At 41.1% G+C, this 23,293-nt stretch overlaps 1 protein-coding gene across 7 annotated transcripts in view; it reads right to left on the reverse strand.

Annotated features, from left to right (window-relative positions):
* ncor2 (nuclear receptor corepressor 2) overlaps positions 1 to 23,293 on the reverse strand; it is a 160,334-nt gene that overhangs the window by 94,796 nt on the left and 42,245 nt on the right. For all 7 annotated transcript variants that reach the window (XM_066689577.1, XM_066689576.1, XM_066689578.1 and 4 more), the window contains exon 4: positions 11,913 to 12,090. In XM_066689577.1, coding sequence (XP_066545674.1) covers positions 11,913 to 12,090 — 178 coding nt within the window. The remainder of the gene's footprint in view (positions 1 to 11,912; positions 12,091 to 23,293) is intronic.

The raw sequence follows: 23,293 nt of genomic DNA on the forward strand, positions 1-23,293 counted from the left end.
TCATGAGGCTGTTGCAGTGGAGTAAAGCAGACTAAAGCAGACCTCCTGACGTCGTTCTTTATTTATGTGACAGCGCTACTATTTTCCCCTACGATTTGCAACTGAGAAGAAGGAGAAAACCATAAATGATCTGATTATTCCAACTTTTCACAAACTGGTAACAAAAAGGAAGCATTTCAATTTCGTTTCACATCTCTGACTGCAAGAGCAGGAGAGCGAAAATCTATTGACATTGATGTTTCCAGCACATTCCTGCCACTCAATAATCTTTAAAGAATTGATCGGTGGAAGACGCTCATTTTTTTGGTCACTGTACTCCAGTCACTGCCTTGTCAGTTATGCCACAGGTATTCATAATTTCTACTGTGTAAGAACTGATAAGCAGTCTGTGTATTTATCATTGCAGTACAGTACTGGCATATCATCCCTTTATACCTCCTTATACCCTGGGAATATAAATAAATTAAAAGTCTATTAAAGAATACAACAGTTGAATTTAAAAAAGTATACTCAGGTCACATCAGTCAAATGCATAACAAAATAAATAAATACAAAAATACATACATTTAAAATAATCACACAAAAGAAACCTGTGACCTTAATATTACATTTTTCTAAGAAACTGAAGTTACAAAAAGGTAAGAGGCATCATTTCCTGTTGCCTGAATATGATCTGAGTAAATGATAACAGTCAGCAAGTTAGTGAATTTGTTTTTAATAATGTGGTTTAAAACTGGTATCGACAGAAAAAGTGAGCAAGATCTACCTCAAGATATATCCGATTTCCACTGATAAAACAGGTCGCATTAAAACAAAACACTTCGCCCATTTCTGTGTACTCTGGCTCTGACTTCGTATTAAAAACAACTATTCTTGTGCCATGGGGACGCCAAGAGCTATGAGCTCAGTGAAAATTATGCTGAATATCATTAAAAAACGGTCTGAACTTCAGCCTTTTTTTTTTTAAAGAGGAAACTCTCATTTGCACTGAATTCCCCTTGTGAGGAAATATTTTTGACACCTTTTGTTCAGAGACGTCCTTACAGCATTACTCCACTTGCTTAAAGGGTATTTGTAGCTTCCTCCCACAGCGGGATGTTGGCTCGGCGAAGTAAAGACAAATAACGGGTACTTTGTGTTTGTCGTTTCAGTCAACCCCCTCCCCAGAAAAAGAAAAAAGATGAATGATCCTTAATACAAGGGCACCTTATAATGCTTGCTTTTATCCCTGTAGCCTTTAGGAGAAGAATGACAAGTCTTTGTGTCAGATCTCACTGCATTTCCACAGCCAACTTCCAGTGATTTTTAAAAGCGATCACAGAAACTGCGGGTGCCTATGACGACAATTGCGGACAGAAGTGAGCCCTTGTACTCATTTGCGTTGGGAAACCCTCTGCGTTCGAATACATGGCAGATGATGAAAAGCATCAAGGGGCACTTCGATAGACACAAAGGCCCAAGGATTTCTCAGATAAAATGACCCTGCATGCAGGAAAACCAAAACGGACTTGCCTGCCAGACAATTCTCTTAGGCCTTGGACACATCTCCACATATATACAGTACTGTGCAAAAGTTTTAGGCAGGTGTGAAAAAATGCTGTAAAGTAAGAATGCGTTCAAAAATAGAGATGTTAATAGATTGTATTAATCAATTAACTAAATGCAAAGTGAGTGAATAGAAGAAGAATCTACATCAAATCCATATTTGGTGTGACCACCTTTTGATTTAACAATTATACCGAACAGGTGCTAATGATCATCAATTCAATATGTAGGTTGAAACACAATCATTAACTGAAACAGAAACAGCTGTGCAGGAGGAATAAAACTGGGTGAGGAACAGCCAACCTCAGCTAACAAGGTGAGGCTGCTGAAGACAGTTTACTGTCAAAAGTCATACACCATGGCAAGACTGAGCACAGCAACAAGACACAAGGTAGTTATACTGCATCAGCAATGTCTCTCCCAGGCAGAAACTTCAAGGCAGACAGGGGTTTCCAGATGTGCTGTCCAAGCTCTTTTGAAGAAGCACAAAGAAATGGGCAATGTTGAGGACCACAGACGCAGTGGTCGGCCAAGGAAACTTACTGCAGCAGATGAAAGACACATCATGCTTCAAGGAGTCCTGGAAGTGATGGTTTGGCCCCCACAGAGCCCTGATCTCAACATCATCAAGTCTGTCTGGGATTACATGAAGAAAGAGAAGCAACTGAGGCTGCCTAAATCCACAGAAGATCTCCAAGATGTTTGGGCCAACCTACCTGCCAAGTTCCTTCAAAAACTGTGTGCAAGTGTACCTAGAAGAATTGATGCTGTTTTGAAGGCAAAGGGTGGTCACACCAAATATGGATTTGATGTAGATTTTTCTTCTGTTCACTCACTTTGCATTTAGTTAATTGATAAATATAATCTATTAACATCTCTATTTTTGAAAGCATTCTTACTTTACAGCATTTTGTATGTACTGTATATATTAATGTATATATTGTTGACCAGTCTGTCTGTGGGGGTGTGGCAGTAGTTAAGGTGGCTCATTTGTTCTTAAATTATTTTTTTTCACAATATGGCCACCAGACACTGTGAGGAACAAACAGCCAATCTCATCTCAAATTAAATGTACACAATGATTTGTATTCAGTACATGTTGCGCAAATGCAAGATGATAGTGTTTATAAACACTGTAGATACTGTATTGGCCAAGAACAGGACATAAACATCACTCTCCTGTGTGACAGATACATTGCACAACAGGAGTTAGGAGTGAAGCCTGAAAAACCACAGCCTGCTATGTGCTCTGTAGCGATGCCCTACAGGTGGGAATCAGAAGCGCTGCACCGCGAAGCCTACATCCTCTCCAGCAGTCACAGCTCAGGGGAATGGAATGGTTCACACTCTCGCTTGGGATAGGAGAGTCACATTTCCAATGTTAAGGCAATGTTATGAAGGTCATAAATCTTCAGTGTAGCTGTCGCAGATTTCGCACAGCAGACCGAGCATCTGGTATCAAGCCCCTGCACTCACAGGCCCGGTTTCTTTCTTTCACTATTTGTCGTTTGCTTGTTTGCAAAGAGAGCACTGTGGGCTGTCTAAAAATCACCCCCGAGTTACACACAAAATAAAACACTAAGGCTCACTACAGAAAATATTTTAAAATATAATACAAAATATAGATCATCATAATCCCTGAAAGCATTCCCTGGATTGATAACAGTTACAGACTCCCAAAAATACGAGCTCTGCACACTCTGAGTGCGCTAATGGGAAGCACAGATAACGAAGACTGGATCTTGACACATTTGAGAGCATGTAAACACACGGTTACAAAGAGGCACTTTTAGGTTTGCAAAATCTAGTACTGTGGCAGACCATTGTAGTTGTTCACAGTAGATGCCATCCAGCCTACAGTATCTGAATCCCAACAACTGTAAAGTTTAATTGTGTATCAATTAGTTGTAAGCTTCTGGATGGACAGCATTACACTACCACACAAGGTGGTACATGCCCAAGCACATGCCAAGAGCTAAACTATTAGAAAAGACAGTGGATTAACACAATAGGTTAACAGTCCCGTTTATTACATATATCATTATGATACTATTGGTTAAGCAACTCAAGTTTTTTGACATGTTCTACCAATCCGCTTTGAAAAGGGCACAGTGTCTGTATTGAGTTACTACTTCATTATAAAAATACGGCTAATCAACAGAGACCATTTTTCATGTTATAAAACAACTGCTCTCTGAAGAGACCGCAAAAATCGTGAAAGGAAGATTAAGTGTGAACACCGAATGGGTGGAGAGCCTGGTAAAAACATAACCAAACCGTATAATTACGTTTTTGCAAAGCTGCCTTCTCCCCAGGCAAGCATTTACTTTTTCTCTCAGCTGTGGGAGACATTAAAATCGCCCAACACTGCAGCTGATGAACTGCTTTAATAAAGGCAGGAAAGTGAAAAGTCGCACGTCACGGTGGCTCCCAGTCAGGTGTCTGCCCACACTAATGGGCGTCTGGTGAACTTTCCCCTCTCTTTCTTTTAAAGGAGCAAGAGCTGGCGGCTTCCATACTGAGAAATGAAGAAACACCTTCAACAAATTGACCTGGTCTCTGCTCCTCCTCTCCCCCCTCCGGCATTCAAAGGTTGGGGGGAGAGGGCAGATATGGGGAGGGGGGATGCTTGTAAGCATTAAATTAAAAAGAGATGATAAACGGTTTCCCTGAGGCATCACACTGAATACATTCAACACAGCATCCTCGGTGAGAAAGGTGAGTTGGAGAGAGTGTAGATTGTTAGACCTGACAACCTCAGAAACACGTCTAATCCCATTTCTCACAATCTATGTTCTGTGTAACAAACTGCATAGAGTCTGAAGCCCGGTAACACTTCACCTGCTTACAGGAAGTGACTTATCAAACAAAAGGATTTTATTTGTTTGTTTTGTTTCTTTATAATATTTGACGTAAAAATAGGTGCCTAGCATTTTGGATTTAAGATGTAAGAGGACTTTAGGGGAGGTCATATAATTGGTAAATATTTTGAAATCCAAGATGTCCTTATAAGAGAGGATGGAAATAAAACACATGGTCACTACTTTTCCTAACAGTTTAATGTTTACCTAAAAACATGTTTGGATCTCCGAATCTGACGAACAGGGAAATACAGCAAGAAAAACGGAAAAACAGCAAAACAAAAGACACACACACACGCGCACACACATGCACACACACACACGCACGCACGCGCACACACATGCACACACACACACGCACGCACGCGCACACACACACACACACACGCGCGCACACACACGCGCGCACACACACGCGCGCACACACACGCGCGCACACACACGCGCGCACACACACACACACACACACATTCAAGAACAGCGTCTGCGATCACGCTCTTCCACACCGTCAGACCGTACTGTGTGAGAAGTGTGGCACGAAACCGACCTCTTGTCAGTTGGAGGCCCAGGCACAGAGGTGTGAAGCAGTCTCCCCGCAAGCTAATTTCTGAGCCCTTCCCGCAGAGTGCGATTTTTAACAGTCGCCGCAAAATAAACTGACAAATAAACACAGCGAGGGTTGGAGGCAGCCGTATCTGGCCCAATGCGCAAATAAGTCTTCCTCGCTTTCCATTTGCAACTGTCTGACCTTCACTGATTGGGAAATGTAACTCAGCAGACCTTGATTAAGCCTGTGTTTGCAGACGGCAAATACTACATTTGCGAGTTAGTCATGCTTGGGATCAGGGAAGGAGAAAGAACAAAAGCGTTAGCAGATCATTTAAGGGCTGTGCTGATGTGCAAAGCTGAAAACTGAAAAAAGTGGTTAGAATTCAAATAAATGGCAATGGCAATGTCCTGCCTTTTCCTTGATGATCAACACTAGAAAATATGATGTTGGCTTCTTCCTAGCTGACTTCTGCACAGGTTTATTGTGTGGTATTTAACCCAATAGTACAGGCCAAAGCAGGGACAGGCATCAGAAAAGGGAAATGATTAATCATACCAATGGCCGCATACATTTCATAATTTGTCATCTATTTAACAATCTATATTACACCTGGACTCAAAATAGCAAAGCAAACAAGCACTTAGGAAAGTCTGAAATGAGAGGTGTGATATTATCAAGTACACTATTATTCTCCAAACTGAAATACGGTGGCAAAAATCTGGAGGCGATTTTATAAGCTGCTATTTCGTTCATGGTCTTATCGCCCCAACAACTGGAACTGTCAGTACAGCAGCAGAAAAACATCCTGTCTGAGGGTTTAACAGTCTATTTGTAGGCCTCAGCTCACAGATTCAATCTCATCAGGAAGCCAATAAGGATCAACACGTCTCATCAGCAGCTCTCTCTCTTTCTGTTTTTGTGTGTTTGTTTGTTTATTTGACTCCCTCCCCCCACCCAGCTGTGTTATATATGCAGCACACATTCCAGGCAAAGCGTATGAAGGTTTGTCAGAGATGAACAGAAAAACACTGTGGACCACCAACCGCACTGACACAACTGGGCCTGGTCTCTTCTGGCTTTCGTTCCTACTCAACCCTTAATTACGTAATTATTTTCTTAATAAGATTGTTTTTTTCTGTAGGTCTTGGATTCAGAGATGCCCTGCTTTAGGTGTATTGTTGCTAAAACACGAAGCACATTGAGTTTTTCCTCAGCTTGTTTAATAAACTGCTGTACTGCTGCCGTCTGTGCTCCATATATAGGTCACTAAGTAAATAATGTCCAGACACTGATGGGAAAAACACTGCAGTAAGCACTCCCATAACAGACATTTGTAACTTTGCATGCGCCCAATCACTCCAATCCCAGATACCTGGTAACTGCAGCCATGTAAATATGAGGGGAATTATAAAACTCTTATTACAGGATAAGTTGCAAATGTTAAGTCTTTTCTCCTTCTTTACACATAAAAACAGCTTGAAAATAAATAGAAGTAAATGTTTCGATTAAAGGGATCCACAGGCAATTAGGAGCTCAGCTGGAAGGAAAAACCAACAGGGCCCGGGCTGCTGCATGTGGTAAAATACTTTGTAAGTTGTATATTTTGTTAACCATTATGTGAAATGCTACAAATAAAAAGTACTTGCTATTAACCTTTCTGTGTCTGTGATTTACACATTTATTTTTGTTTATTGTGAACTGCGTTGCTTGGTGAGGAATTGTATGTTTAACTAGGCCTACATAAATACATTAACATGACCTTCTTACAGTAGAGGCCCAGTAAATCTTCAGTAATTCCCCAGCAACTGTATAACCAGCTTAATTTACCAGGCTGTGCAAACTGAACGGCCTCCTTGATCGACTGCGTGTTTGAATACCGCCGAACGTTTAACACTGATTTTACATCTTCCCTGCCAGGAACCTGATCTGGCGAGAGGAACAAAAGAACTGTGCAGACAGACAGATCACCCTTTGGAGATCTGTATTTGACCCCCCCACAGTAAAATCTCTAAATCAAGAGGCTATTGCAATACATCAGCTCAGACAACAGACAACAAAACAAAAGGAGGACAAAATAGTGGAAAACACAAGGCAAGCTGCGCTTCATACGCAGTACAATTTTTAGAATCGGCCAGCAATTGCGCTCACACTTCGAGGGCTATAACCTTGTTACATAAGAGCTGTCAGCTTCAATCAGCACTGAGAGAGAGAGAGAGAGAGAGAGAGAGAGAGAGAGAACAGCAATAGAAGCGCTCTGCCATAGCCTTTTAATAATGTACACTTCACAGGATCCCAGCAAGAGACGCACTGCGAAGGACTTCTCCCTCTGGAGCTGAAGCCAACATTGGCTTTTATTTCACACCCCAACTGCTGACAATAGCCTAATTTAAAGCACTCTGAAGATGTTTCTGACCTTAACACAGGCTCAGGGGCACTTCTATACCCTGGTGACCTTCAATAGCAGGCTTTAAAAAGCCACGGTGGCCCGGGATGGGTCTCATGTGACACATGATCAAGGGCACAGAAGTAAATATAGCAAATCCTACTTGTTTGGTGCTAGGCAAAAACACACATGCATATATAAATCAATATGTATATATAGATAGATATATATAGAAAGACACACACACGCACACAAACCTAACTATTTGCCTGAGGAATCAATGCATACTACCTGTGCTCATTTATGACTGTGAAACCTGGTCACTAAACACAAAAATGTTACAGAAACCACAGACAACACAAAGAAGAGTGGAAAGATATATGTATGGAAGAACAAGAAGCAGAGAAATAACAAAAATATGTTACATCATTGTCATCTGATAACATGACAAAATGTTCGGAAGACAGTACATTTTATGTTTTCTACAATTTTAAAATGTTATTTATGTAAAATGAGTGACCAATTCATTAACTGTGTGCTGCATTAGTTATTTTGGTCTTTTATAGGGATTTTATGAACTTGTTTCTGTCTGTCTGTATTTATTACAGTATCCGGATGTGACCAGATAAGAAAGTCATGAGTTTAGAAATGCTCACGAGTTTCAAACGGCCCGATCGCCCTATTAGTTCAATCAATCGTGACAGCCCTATAAATATATGAAAAAAGAACAGACAATACACCTGTCTGTGTCTATTTTGTAGCCCTAAAATGTGAGGTTTATTTGTTAAAGAAAATAAGCAAGCTACTTTTTTCTTTCTTTTTTGCACTTTAGCCTACTGTAGTCACTATTGACAGCAGAGCTCTGGCTAATTTTAAGAGTTAAACATGTTAGTGGCTGCTCACTTTTGGGCTTGGTGTTCTGTCGTGAGCGCCAAATGATCTCTGCATCAAAGTACAGTATAAGCCCATAATCAGAACCAGTTGAGAATGAGGGAGAAAAAAAAATTCCCCCCATCGCCTTGGGAGATAAGGGTGACTAAACTGTTTCCCGACACTTTTTTTAAACATTTCACCCAAGAAGAAGCAAAAGACTGTTTTGTTCACGAGTCGCTTTAGAACAACAGTGCTTGTACTGTGGCGAGGAGAGTGCAGCTGCTGAGAGACTACAATGTAAACTGCTATGGTTTTGCTGCAAAGGCAAAAAAAAAAACAACACACAAAAAAAAATCCCGCCAGAGCCTACCAGCATAAATCCAGTGGCTGCCATTCCCATCTGCTATCAACGGGCCTAAAAAAATAATGTAATCATTCTGTTCGCTCAGGCTGCTCTCTGCTCCAAACAGTAGACAGACTCTCTGCTCAGAGCCTGTGACAGACAAGCAGACATTTCACCAAACACAATTCATCTGCAGTTCTAATTTAAAACATCTGCTTTAACAGTCGGCTGTTACACAATATGACTAAAATGTATGTAAATGCATTTTCTTCCCTTCGCTTAATATAAAGAGCGGTTTAATGTCATCATATGAAATGTAGTATGCATGACAGCTACAGATGATCAGTGTAGATGTAGTGTTTAAATGTGGCTTTAAATACTGTAAGTGGTCTAGAAATGTGATAACTAGGTGGGATAGCATTCGGGAATCTCTCCTTAGGAATACAGTCACCTTGTTCTTTTATAAAGTCTATCGATTTACATAGAACTTAATTAACTGTGGGTGAAAAACAGATTGTAATTGCAGGCCATACCATAGACAAGCTACCCATAATAGATTAATTCTGTTGAAGGATAAAGCACAGCAATCCAGTATAGGGAGAGAATGACCAAGAGTCAGACTCAATGAGACTTACAGTTGGAAATTTGGGTTTTATTCACAAGAGCCCTTTCACCTACAGCCGCTTAAAAGCTGAATCATCGTTCACATCTTCTGAAGTGGGTTTGAGGTTAATTATTTTATTTGTTCAGTTATTTATTAAAGCTCCTGTACCTAAAGCACTTCTCCAGCTCAATGCGCTTTTTCCCCGTGACTCTGGATTAACAGAGGGGTCCCTTCGTTCTGCTGAAAATATTCAGGAGCCTCCTACGTGGAGTGCATTAGGGAAGGGGTGAGGAAGCCAGCCACTTAGGAGAAAACCAGTCTTGGGGGAATGGGCAAGTGGGAGAGCTTTCTCAGCACAGCTCTCGACAAAACACATCTCAAGCTGATAAGCCTCTCCGGGGAGCAGAAGACCTGCCTCGGCCTTCACTCTCACACCTGTGGCTACTGGATACGACAGCTTAAGGCGAGGCCTCCTCCCACTCTAACAGATGTAACCTTGGCAAGTTGTTTACAGTGCCTTGTTGAAAGTCTGTCTCCAAAGACAAAAACTAGCCAACTGTAATAACAATAATAACAATAATAATAATAATAATAATAATAATAATAATAATAATAAAGAAACTGATAAAATGATAAAACTTGTGCCCATTATTCCAGGTCTATAATAACTCCGGACCCTTGTGTGACCTTTGTCGTGCCTTTGAAAGGGTTTTTCCTGTGGGATGGTCATGACACACAGCCAAGTAAGAAGAAGCAATTGGCATGACATTTGGAACCATGAGATTCCGACACAAACACAATCCCCCAAAAATATATATTCTGTATCATTTCTTAGCTGTTGGTTTCTCGGGAATGAAAAGAATACTTCCCAGACACATTGCACTGGCAGACATAGTGAATTTCCCACATCCGATCTTAATAACAGGCTGGATTTAGCTCGCTTGCTCTGTTATCACTGGGGCGGGCAGAGTCTGAGCCTCCACACTGCTCCAAAGTGGTCAGGTGTCACTCACAGTGGATTAGGGGCTGTATTTTCAGGCAGCCTCTTCTCAGCTCCTATAGCCATTAAAATGTAATCTTCAATAACACTGTGATAAACATGGAGCCCATTAATAAGTATGCAGCGGATGCTCAGCAGGGAAGACGGAGAGATACCCGGCAGAGCAAATAAGATCACCTTTAACTACAGGAGGGCCTAGAGAGATTTTTTTTTTTTTTTTTTTTTTTTTTCTCTTGTTGCCAATGGGTTGTTCATTCGCTGGCCCCTGACGTCAGATCACTCAATCAGATAGCAAGCGCAGAGATTCTGACGATCTCCTGGCCAACTGGGACAGATGCCAGGCCCTCTTCCAGTCCCTGCCAGCTTCACTAATCGCTGCCTGACCTACCCCACTGGAAACTCACAAAGGTTAATCCCAGGAACAGATGTGCGCTCACATAACCAAGCTGTGCACAATCATCCACCAAACACCAATATCCTGGGTCACCTACCAGCCCGGGACCTCACTGTCATTCATTTGGAATCTCCATAGACTCCCGATTGGTCAAATAAATAACACAATCTATTATGATAACACATGTTTGGGAACCTTAATCCCCTGGTTTAAGGGAAGTGTGGAGAGATGGACTGCCTGAAACTGAATATGCCGTCAAAGTGAGGTTTAAACACCACTGTAACCACTATTATAGTTATTATTGTTTTGTTATGCTTTATTTATAAGTGGTCAGTTTACCTTTTTTGATAGTTTAACTTTTTTTTATCAAGATCTTCTAATGCTAGTTGTCAATACAGCTCTGAAAGAAGTCCTTGCAATTATTAACCCTTATTAAGTTTTGTTGTGATTCGTCAATAAAATAAATCTATTGAGTCTGGGAATATGACAAGGTAATAAATAACTACAATATACACTGGGGATTTCTTTTAATATCACAATATTGACAAATCATTGAAGATTAACTGGTAATAGATATCTGCTGCTCCGGGGAGCTTTTATTTTATTTTATTTCAACGCAGGATTATCTTTCGAAAAATGAGTGGGAAGAAAGCAAACAGCAGACTTGGGCTTTAAAAAAACAACAACAGCAACAACAAGTCAACCAGAACGCCGGAGGGTAGAGGAACACAGGCAGTTGTTCATCATAGTAAAATGTTTTCTCCTCGTCTCTCTTTCTCCCACAGCAACAGTATAAATAGTTCTAAGAATGTAGTCCGTTTATCCCAGTCATACTGCAATTGGTAGCAGATCAAAGTATTACTAAGGATTCTGGAAGGAAATACAGAAGAATCCAGTTTATTGTACTCTTCTACTGGGGGAGAATTTCAAAGTATTATGTGTTACACAACCACGACTTAAAAATACAAAAATCCAATTTATTTACAGTTCTGCATTTAACCTAGGAGCGTCTCAGTTCCCCATTTCTTTTCTTGGAAAAGGGTGCCATTCTGCAGAAAGTTAAGAGTACCACAACATTAAGCTAACGCTTAAAAAATAAAAAATCTCTCACTGAGGAATGAAGACCGCATTTATTTTTCACTTTGTTCTGTGCTGGTTTGAATTGAAGGTCTCGGCTTTATTTAGATAGCTACAGCTTTAGTGTAGTAAAACTGGTAAAAGTTCAAAGTTCATGTGCTGTGTAATGTCAGATTGTGTATTTTACATATAAAAAAACACTGGAAGCTTGAATTCCTTAATTGTCTTTACAGTTGATCATCTGTCAATGGTGTATGCTTTTAAGAAAGAAACTGCACCCACCTTCGACATGTCTTCGGGTCCGGCTAGCTGGGAAGGGGTCAAGTGGGCAGGGAGCCGTATCATTGACTCCGCACCCAGCTCCAGTCTGGGCCTCTTGACCTCGGCATACTCCACTTCCGACTGACTGTTGGCCTCCTGGATGTAGAAGTTCTCGTAGCGTAACTGGGAGTCCTGACCTCTGCGGATCAGAAAAGCAGAAGAGAGAAAAAAAAAAAAAAAGTGTAAGAGTCACAATCGACTTTTACATAAGTGATGTTGTACTGCTGTAAGGTAAATCTCAGAGGTAGAGAATTTGCTGAACAAACACAGTGGCTTTTATAGCTATTTGCATAACTTACTGCCGTCTATTTTTAGCTTCTTTGTAGATTTGGAGTTCATATAACCTGACAGGAGATCAATATAAATTGAATACATTATTTGTTTTTCGTTTAAAATGACTTTCTATGGAAAAGTAAATGTTTTTTTATCATTTAAGTAAAAGGAAAAGTGCTTTTGTGCTTCTAACCAAACTCACTATAATAATGCAGGAGATTTCACTCCAGCTGACTTAGGCAAAACTAAAATTGTTTTTAACAGTCCAAACAGATAATACTTCATGTCTGTTGCCTGATTCAGCATGTAGGGGATTAGTAAAATGGATGTGCTTAATACAATTATAGAAGAACATTAAAATACGACAGAATAAACTTAAAACAAACGGTTTCAGCCCTTTTCAGCCAGCTAACATTGATAATTGAAAATTGATAAATAATATTGAATCTCTAAGCAGAACAGAGCGAATTATTCTTTGCTATTTAAAATACACCACTGATTAAAGGCAAGTGAGTAAATGGAGCTTTGTGTTAATGATTAGGAAACGATATTAAGCTGTAACAGAAATTCACGACCTCAAAGCTTCCTGTGCTTAGCAATACATTGCATTTGTTCACCTTGTGCAGCAGTGCCAATGGCCACACTGTGACAAGAAACTGCACTGAAAGGACGTTGCCTGCTCACCGAACACTACACTGATGATTTGCCTCACAGAGACCCTTGTGCCATATGGGTGTTGTACGGACCGACTGTCTCACTCTCTAATGAGCTAAACATCAGCTGAGGGGCAGAAGAGCTCTGCAATTCTTCCAAGCCTTGTTAGCCTTCTTCAAACTGCCTCACACAAACTCCATTGAGGATGTTTTTAAATTAGTGCAACATTTAAACATGTAAACGACCAGTTGGGATTAATTTGTGAGAGCGACGATAATAAAAATTAAGTCTACTGGCGGCGCACAGAAGAGCGCTCGACCATAGGCATGGCTCCACTTAACCTCTCACACCGCCAGCTGTCGCCCTGCTTCCTCTCCCCGTGCGAGAGGGTCCTCTGCGTGTCTCGGCACTACATAGCGGGCAGGCCAGGTCATGGCCACTCCTGACTGTACACCGTGTTAGGTCACGCTCGGGCCTTCCTTAATCTCACTGTTCTGCTCTAATTCTAATACTGCCTCTCAGGATCAGCAGGCATCCGATTGCCGGAGGAAAGAAGAAATATACCTATACCCTCCTGCCTCACCCACTCTCCTCTATCTCAGGACAAACAGTAGCCCACCACTTGTCACAGAGAGCTTCTATCCTGACTCTGGTGAGAAAGTGTAATGTAAGACTGGTTGTCTGGCAGGCAAGAGACCAAGTCCAACCTTGAACGGTGGAGGGGTGGGTGGACTGGGGGGCAGGGGTGAGTTGAGAGTTGAGGGGAGGCCGGCTGGAAGGGGGATTAATTGGAGCTTAATGAGAAGCCACTGTAAGCATGGGAATAGCCTGAGACCTACCCCCAAGGTAAACATTTCAATTATGAAAAGCCCGTCTGTCAGCGTGGGGCTGGGAATGCGAGTCCGTGTGTCTGGGTTTGTGTGACTCTACGATGAATGTTGCCTGAATATTTGGGGACACTAATTTTATGTCACAGAGGAGTCTAAACCTAAACTGTACACCACCCTCATACTCATGTATCACTACCAGCAGGATAAAAAGAGACACGATTGTGCCTGAGGTGTTCACTTCCAGTCAGTCGAGGTTACAGAGACTATTTATATCTAGTGTCCTGCCATCGCTGTCAAGCAAAGCAGCATCATAAACACTGTGCCGAGTATGAAAGCGCATCTTGAAAGGAAATCTAATTTTTTTGTATTGTCTTCCCAGCCTGCAAATACAGATTTGTATTCCTTTTTGGCATCTTAAAAGCCTACCTTTAGACAGACGGAGAAACCTTTTATTGTATTATAAATGCACAACTGAGTACATGGAGATGTCTGTGAATATCTCAAGCTGCACCAGCCGCCCTCAAATTGAACCGCTAAGCTACTCTGATTCAAATTTCATAGAGCAGGCATGTTTCTTTCCTTCCAGAAATAGTAGATATAACAGGTTTAAAGACAGTTTCATTTCACCCACATACGCCTCCAGTCTCTCTTCCCCCATTATTTAAAAGCATATGACATTTAGTGCACACAGTGACACAGACGTCATTTTTATAGATATCATTTAGTCTCCTAGCATGGAAATACCATTTGGGCCATTAAAGTGACAACCAAACACACACTAAAAGCAGATAATGGTCTTCAGGGAAACATGGGTTTGACTATATGGTGCCACTGATAAATAGGTCCATGGTACGCTGCTGTGTTTTCCTTTGAAAGGTTAACGGTGAGATGAGAAAGAAATAATTTTATAATGTGGAGTCCTGCATTTGAGATTTTAATGGCTGCAAGACCTGCATCACCTGTGACGCAGCTCAGCATGAACTGATGACATGGTGAAGTTTTACGTCGTCTTTTGAGGAAAAGAACCCCTGAAATAGGAGAAATGTCTGGATGAAACTGGACTATTTATATAAAAAAAAGAATAATAAAAACCTGCTGTTGTAGTCTGTTGCTGACTGCTGCTAACTGGTGTAGTTAAGGTGTTTCTTAGTCAGGAAACTGAATCGGAAGTCAACAGCTACACAGAAATGCATCTCATGTCCACTTTTTAACTTTAGTTTCAAGAGCAAATTCCATTAATCTTGATGCACAGGCCTCAATGCAGTGACACCAGTATTTAATTATCCTATGGCATGTGGATTTTAGTTTCTGAGAAACCTTATGGTACATTTCTGTGCTTTCACTGTGATGGGACTCCCCGAGGTACTGGCAGGCCTCCAGAGATACACTACAGGCAGTCTTTTCCAACATGCTTGATAGATCACAAACAGGTTAGCACGGCGATAGGTTAGGTTTGCGTCAAAAACAAATGTTCAGTAATCCTTCCCAAATACTGGGATTAGTAAACAATTTATTGGCTGAAATTCTTGATAGCTTATCCAGTATTTCACAGAAAACGTAGGCTAATTCTAAACAAGGCAAGAATGTATTTTTCTTAAAATCGAATACCATGCACTAATAGGGAATATAAGAATTACTATTCCATTATTCGTTTCATCGTAATTAGAGATCACAAAGTGCTTCAAAATAATGCCCACAAGGTAAAAGGATTAATAAGACTGGACAGTTTACTGGCAAAGATTTCAGCAAAAGCTATGAGTCATAGGACACCACTCCTGTCTCCAGGTTGATTGTTGTCTCGGACACATGATCTTGACCTGATTTGCAATCTGATTAAGTAGGATCTTTCAACTCAACTGGCTTTTAGATCAATCCCCTATTAATGGTGAGACAAACCATTAATAGCGGATTGATCCAAGAGCCAATGTGTTGAAAGATCCTACTTAATCAGACTGCAAATCAGGTCAGGATTGTGCGTCCCAAACAACCATCCACCTTTGAGTGCGTACAGAAAAACTATCACACTAATCAAATTCCAGTTGATTTTCATTATGCAGTGTTTTGGTTAAGACTATAATCGTGTAACAATTCCTGCTATGGACCTTTATATTTAGTTGTGTTTATCCATGTTTCATTTGCAATTCAGACATAAATCAAAAAACGATTTAAAACTGTAAATCAGCCATATCCACCTTAAATAAGTCATGACAGTGCCATGACTAATTGTCATGACTTATTAACCAGCATGTAAACATGGCCTGATTATAAACTACCACAGGGGTTTTGTAGAGTCCTTAGATTAAACACTGCGCAGTACATCTATAGGAGTTTTCACGGAACATTTGCAAACCACCAGGCAGGCAGTCTGAAGGGTCAGAAATGTGAACAGAGCTGGTAGTGGCAGTCTGAAATCATCTGGTGAAAAAACACAGCTCTCGAAAAACACCAGCGCTCACTGGTTCTGGTCCCAGAGTAAGAGTATCAATTGGCCATCAAGAACTGTCTTTGTGTGTCTAAAAGGGCGTTTGTCAGACAACAATCTGCGTTCTGTAACATCTTCTTTCAAAGCCCTGCATTGTACATATTCCCTAACTCAACGCAAGTCTGCATACTGGACTGCACAGGATAAAGTTGGACGAGAAATTAAAATGAATGAATGCTAGCACTACATTAATTTTTAGATATTGAGGTCAGACTTCATTCACAAATAACTGCTATACGTTTTCCTGCGTAAATATTTTAGAGAGGACCAAATAAGAAAATAACAAACCACGAAAAAAAATAAAAAAAAAATTTGGGAACTTTCTAATGAAATAGGGGATTGCCTACACTTTCAGTTTTTTTTTGTTTTTTTGTTAAACTTTTATCATTAGGTATCGCTATGAAACAATTCTTCAAAAACTTTACACCAGCTAAGAAACCACAAAAAAGGCTACAAAAGGCAGCAATTTGGACAGCTTACATGACACCACTATTCAGATGCTAAAAGCTGTAGCACGAAAAAAGGGGAATGGCGCAGCCTGAACCAAACGTTTATTCTATCTCTTCATCTCCTTTTTTTTTATCCCCAGCCAAAGAGCACAAGACAATGCCCTTCACAGAGGAAGCCTTGAGGATTGGTGCCAGAATCCTGATTAAGTTCTTCACAGACACAATGTATATATTTTGTAAGGAGCGGGTGGGGAGCAAAAGCCCAGGAGCCAAAAATAAAATGAAAACCCTCCTCCGACTCAATGCTAATGAAAAGGCACTTCGCGTTTATTAGTATAATCAGATAAGAAATAAAGTAACGTCAGAAGCCTCACAACCCATTACATCACCAAACTAGGCACAAAGCAGCGTTTGGCAGAGAGAGGGCAGTCAGCCTGCGTACCATCCTATAGGCCAAGGACAGAGGACAGTCTGCATCCACATTAAGACAACGAATCCCTTCTTCTGTGCTCCCTGTGTCAGAGGGCCCAGAGAATGACGTGGCAGGTTGCTGTGTTTTGTACCAATTGTTAGAGTCGTCAAATAAACTCTGCTGACAACCAGTTACACAACCACTGGTAATGAATATAAATGTGGGGCAAGACAAGGTACTACTGTAACCTGGTATTAAATAACGAATCACCTGATTGAACTGCTAGGAGTGGAAGGTACATTGAATTCTCCACAAGGTCTTTCTATGCCTTTTGTTTCAGTTCTGCTGTGTTGTGGTACGATGAGGTATTGAGTTGAGTTTGTTATTATTGTGTTTGTTTTTGTTGTTGTTGTTCTGGTATTATTATCGTCACCATAAAGCATAAGCCTACATCAATGCATCATGATACAGCATCTGCAGAGTCCAGCTGACACCAATTCACTGATTCATACTGTAACGGTAATTGTCCATAATTCTGACGTTTGTCGTAAAAGAAATATAGGCCTATATCTCTCTCTGGCACATTTGCTGATCTTTACAATATAGCTTTAGGGTATAATTTTGTAGGTGTGTGAAGTTCCACACATCTAGAATAGAACAAAAAGAAAAAAGATGAAGGAGGAAGAGAAGATGAAGCAGGAAAAGAAGGAGAAAAGGACAGCGGATTCTCTGGTTGTTCCCCTGTCTGGGGGGATTATAGTCTACCATCCTGCCATTGCTCTGTGTTCCTGACAGTAAAGCGGCCCCCGGGGGCACAGTGCAGCCATGGGGCTTTCTGCATTGGATCATAAGGATGCAAAACACAGTCACAGGGAAGTCTCTGGAGTGATCTCTTCACCCATGTTGCTGTCATTGCTGCTTTTCCAGCACTGTCTGCACATAACACCCACGAATCCCAACGTCCAACACCACTTTGTCCACATCCTGGACGTGACTGGGAGGAGTGGAGACCAGGGAATGTGGGGATCGAAGGATTCTAGGTTGCTTTACCTTATTTCTTTATTTATTTATTAACCTGGACACAAGCAAACTCTAAAATTACATTAACACCTCTTCCAGTTGTTTCAATGATGATAGATGCTAATGAAAAAGAAGAGTATTGCCCCCCCCCACCCCCGGCTAAATGGATCCTAAATATCTTACCAGAGACATTATCGGTGTGACAGTGTTACAATGATGTAAGATATTCTTTAAATATTAGAATGGCAATGGAAATTTGGTGTTCCATTTAAACATTACAGGGTTAAAATACTTTTAGCCCCATTAATATACTGCACATCCCCCGACCGCCTTGGGATTCATATTTTGGGCAGACCACCTTAAATAACATGACGCAAGTATCACTGAGAACACTCGTTTGGCAATCAGGTGACCGTGCAAAACATTGGTGGTATAACGGTTCAGATATTTCACAGACACGGTTTTGTCAGACCACTCGTTCGCATACCGCTTGTACAGTTTCCAGCCAGGAGAAATTGGGACACACGCAGTCATATTGCGCTCTCAACAAAGAGACTGAGATCACTACAGACTATTTCAGGAAAGAGGTTAGTTAAATATACAGAAAAAACAGGGCCTGCCATAATTTTTGACCATAGATTTATAATTAGCATTGGTAGGCCTAGCTACTGCTGCGGAAGGCCAGTGCTTTGGTTTGAGCCACAAGATTACAGCTCGGCGGCAAATATCTGCCTGCTCTTCAGCAGAGAGTGGCAGAGCACCGTCAGTGACTCATATCCTCAAAAAGACAAACAAACAAACACAAAGCAACCAGCCACTTCTGACAAACAGCACATACACCCGTAAGCAAGAGAGCGAGATGCATCTTTCTAGCCCTCTACAGAGTCTTGGCAAGGATGTCTCCCTTCGGTTTGGGGACTGACCCTCTTGGATGAAATCAGACGTAAGAGGTGCATTTAAAGCACCTTCCTTCTTGAATTAATGAGCATCACTGGCGAGCCACAGTTCTGCCACTACCTCAAAAAACCTCCTACCCCATCTCCTGTCTGAACCACACTGTTATTCTCACCAGCACCTGCCAGTACAAGTCAGGAATGAGCAGAGCTGGGGGGGGGCGGAAATTACTCGACAGAACCAGGGCTTGTTTTGATTTTAACTTTGATCTGTTCAGCTTGCTGCCACATTGTCACGAAGAGCGAAGTTACAAATGCTCAAACACGAAGGGATTTTCTTGTATAACCATAGCAGAAGTATAAAAATAACCACAAAAATAAATAGTGGAACAAAACCGTAAAATCACCATCCTTATTGGTCCTCGTAAAGACTGAGTTTGAGGAAACACACTTTAATAATGGGCATTAGTTTGAGTGCAGTGTGACCAACTTTTTTGTTTTCATTTTTTAAGGCTTTCTCTTGAGTTGCTCCAGCTGTCCCCAGCCAAACACACGTCACCTGATTTGTTTAATTCTGGAACTCTATCCCTGGATGACGGCATTTCTTTCACATACTATACTTAACGGCCGCCTGCCTCAATTAAAATGCCATGCTCTGCAGATGACATAGCCCTTCGTGTCCGCTTTCAATCATGAGAATAAACCCTCAAAGGCAGAAATAATACCCAATTATGAAATTCAACAAATGCTACTATCTGGAGGTCTGTTCACAGTTAACCCTCTCTCTGGAAATTAACCCCCACCCCAAAAAAGTCAGTTTTGAAATTGGTATAATACTCAAACATGCGCATTAAAGTAATACACTACTTATTACATGTTGTTGTCAAATTGTGAGAGAAGTATTTAAACAAATAAATAATATAAACAAAAGCTTATCCTAATATAATTGTATTAATTCTTTTTATGCAGAAAGGTGTATAATGATTCATGTTTTTAATTGTTGATCTGAACCATGACACAACAGCATGGCTGTCTGTTGGCTATTCGCCCGTTGAAACATAATGCAAACATTAAAACAAATGTAGTGCAAACTAGACCAAGTCAAAGCAGACTTATTTTTATAAATCAATGTGGTTTTAAATTCCTTTCAGTGTATTTCGTGAGCTGTGAGGTACCGTACTGTGAAAACACATGAGATGAATGAGACTAGCTACGAAGAAACCACAAGCAGCTATTAAAGAGGCATGCTGATACAGTGGTGATATTTAGGCGTAAGGGGTACGGTGGAGGTATAGGCCTATTTAAGGTTGCGGATGTTCTCAAAACATGACAAAGTGGTGTACTTTAGGTCTTCCATTTTGCTTTTTGTCTGTTAATTAGAACTGTATTAATACAATTTCGTGTGTTTTACAACATTTAATTAAGTAATACAGAAAATAACACCCACTTTGGAAACACAATAAATAAACAAACATTTAAATGTACATCAACCCTAAAACATTCTCTGTAAATAGAATTAACCCTGCCCCCCCGTCCAACACATAAACACTTTTCCATGGGTATTTCTGGGCAGTCAGCCAGAGAGAGTCTTTTCTAGTTTTTATCACTGACCTACAGATACCTCAGTTAATGGAAAGCTTTGTCACGCTGTTCTACAGGAAGCCCAACAACAAAGTGGTAGCCTGTCCCCCTATCAGAGACAATCGGCATCAGCATGAGTGATCAGCGCTCGCAGGCAAGAGAAACCCCTCCAGCTTCCTGCAAAGTGTTTTTTTCATCGTTGCACACCTTCCTGCGTCTGTTGTGTCACTGCCATTGTTCGTACGATATCGTGCCCCTACATCTCTCTTGCGGGCCTTTTCATTTCCTCACCACATTCTGACGATGCCATCCCTATCTATCCTCGCTACGACAGTGAGGAGGAATCTGAACAATGGCACGACCACACCAGGAGTAATGGAGTAACTGAATGACAGTGAACTGCCATTATTGATATAGTTTATCAGTGGGTGCCCACATTGACCAACCAATAATGCCATGTCACAAATACAATGTAAACAATAAATAAAAGGTGCTAATGCCTATATTTTGGGTTACACACATTGTTGCAAATCCCATCTGTATGTGGAGCAAATCCGATTCAGATATTTATTCTTGAGACGTCTTATTGCATATTCCAGAACGTGAATGGGGACTGCAGCAAGGCTTAACCAAAAGCTATTAAAACAAGCACACAAAGTGATGACATACAACTGTGCAATTGTAGTTTAACCGGCTTTATAGCTTTCCCACACATCCCGTCGTCTTGTCTGCCAAAACAGCTTCCCATATGGAAAAGCAGAGTGGGCGCCATTCCTCAGCTACTGTGGAAAACGAAGCACTTCGGAGTAGTTCGGAGTGCTGTATTAACGGAGAACGCTTGGATTGCATGTGGAGGGGGAAGGAACTTCATTATTAAAGGCACAACAAAAACCATCTCACATTAAAAATAGATGAATGCAGTGCTGTAAATGACCCAGCCACTGTAGTGTGTGGGTTTTTGTTTTATTGTTGTTTTAAACAGCAATACTGCAAACTGGCATTGTGAAAGAGCTGGTTGATCAGTTTCCTCAGGCATAGAATACTTTAAAAGCACAGTTCCTCCCTCACACAAAAGATAATCATCTTTCAGGGAGAAAAACGAACAGATTGCTGCCTTTAAACAGTAGTCCCTGGTGGGCAGATATTAGCTGCAGAAGTTGAACCAGAACTGGCACTACACAATGAATTATTTTTCACTGTTCAAAAACACAATCCGGTGTGAAGTTGTCAGCACCAGGCTTCCGTTAAGCACCATCACTGGATGACTACCACGTGGAAACCTACAGATTTGGTATTGTTCACCACTGAAGGAACCTACAGCAGGATCTCCTTGTGAATCTAAAGAGTAGAGACTGGGCAAGCGCAGACCTTAGTGCTTGGATTTAGTCTGCCAAATACAATACACTGCCTGGAGCAAAAGAGCCCAGAATACTGTACTGAGTAGGAGCAATGGGAAAGGCCATCTTTGACCACCAGCTCACTCACATTAGTTCAAAGCCCTATTTATCTGACTTTTTCCCATGGCCACTATGTGGGAAGTCCTTCTATTGACTGACCGTAAATTAGATTTATTTATTTTGAAAATGGACCTACTGGTGATTATTATAACTTTCGTTTTCTTAAAAAAAAAAATAGATAGGCTCTCTCATTTTTAATGAATAAGTTTGCAATCTGTTCGGTGTACACATTATGAAGACTGTGTAGACAAGCAAACCGACACAGATATTTCTGGTTTCCATTCCAAATTCTGAGTCACTGGATTGACTTTTGGGCCTATAGTTAAAAATCTGAATGATGGTATGTATGGTTCACTCACTAACACTTATATCAAATTAATGAATATATTAGGGTCATTGTTAACTGCAGCTCCTAACAAATGTCATTGCACAGCATCATCTAACCATAGAGCACCTCCACAGTCCTGATAAAACTAGGTCAGCATCAGAAAGGAGCATTAATCCAAAACTTTGGTGAATTCTTCCCAGTCGTTCGTGGTTAAGAGGATCTCCAAAGTGCTAAATGGATTACATGTCCTGCTTCGACGCCAGCAGGTCTTGATAATTAGTTCCCGAGGTATGGGCGCAGAGCCGGAAATGGAGCTCAATATTATATGGAGATCATTTCTTATGCACAGGAAAACGGTGGAGAGACTGGGATTAGATTACCCTAAAAGCAGACGTGTTTATTTCTTCTTTAATGAATTACACAATATACTATGAAGCTCGAGTTTGCACTAGGATGGGGGAGGGGGTATGTTGACTGTAAACGTCATGCTTTGAAGTATCTAATAACAGTTTTCAATTCGTCTTGAAAGGTCCCTGGTCTCTCCTCTCATCTCCACAGAAACTTGCTGTGTAGTTTACATAATCACAGCATAAGGTTGGGCCTTTTTACGTTGTTTTTGTTGTCGTTACCGTTTCCCTCCACCCCCCATCTCCTTAACCGAGCTCTCATGCATGACCGTGCACAATAATATCCTCCCAAGGGAGAAGCAGCAGGGGGAGGGGAAACGCAACAACAGGCATGTTACAATCCAGCGTCGGCCACCAAATTCTGAGCAGCTCACGCGTTGCGATAGGCATCGTGATATTAAAACATTATGCATCCCGTTATCAGTGCCCAAGGACAAATCCGCAGCAGCGCACACAGACGGTTTCAGCACATTGGGCTTGACTTCATGATAGTAGACAGCCGCCCCAATTACGTTTCGCAGACCACTGAGCATTCAGAAGAGCGCACAGCTCAGGG

Source organism: Amia ocellicauda, chromosome 17, assembly GCF_036373705.1.
Source record: "Amia ocellicauda isolate fAmiCal2 chromosome 17, fAmiCal2.hap1, whole genome shotgun sequence".
Classification (NCBI taxonomy): domain Eukaryota; kingdom Metazoa; phylum Chordata; class Actinopteri; order Amiiformes; family Amiidae; genus Amia; species Amia ocellicauda.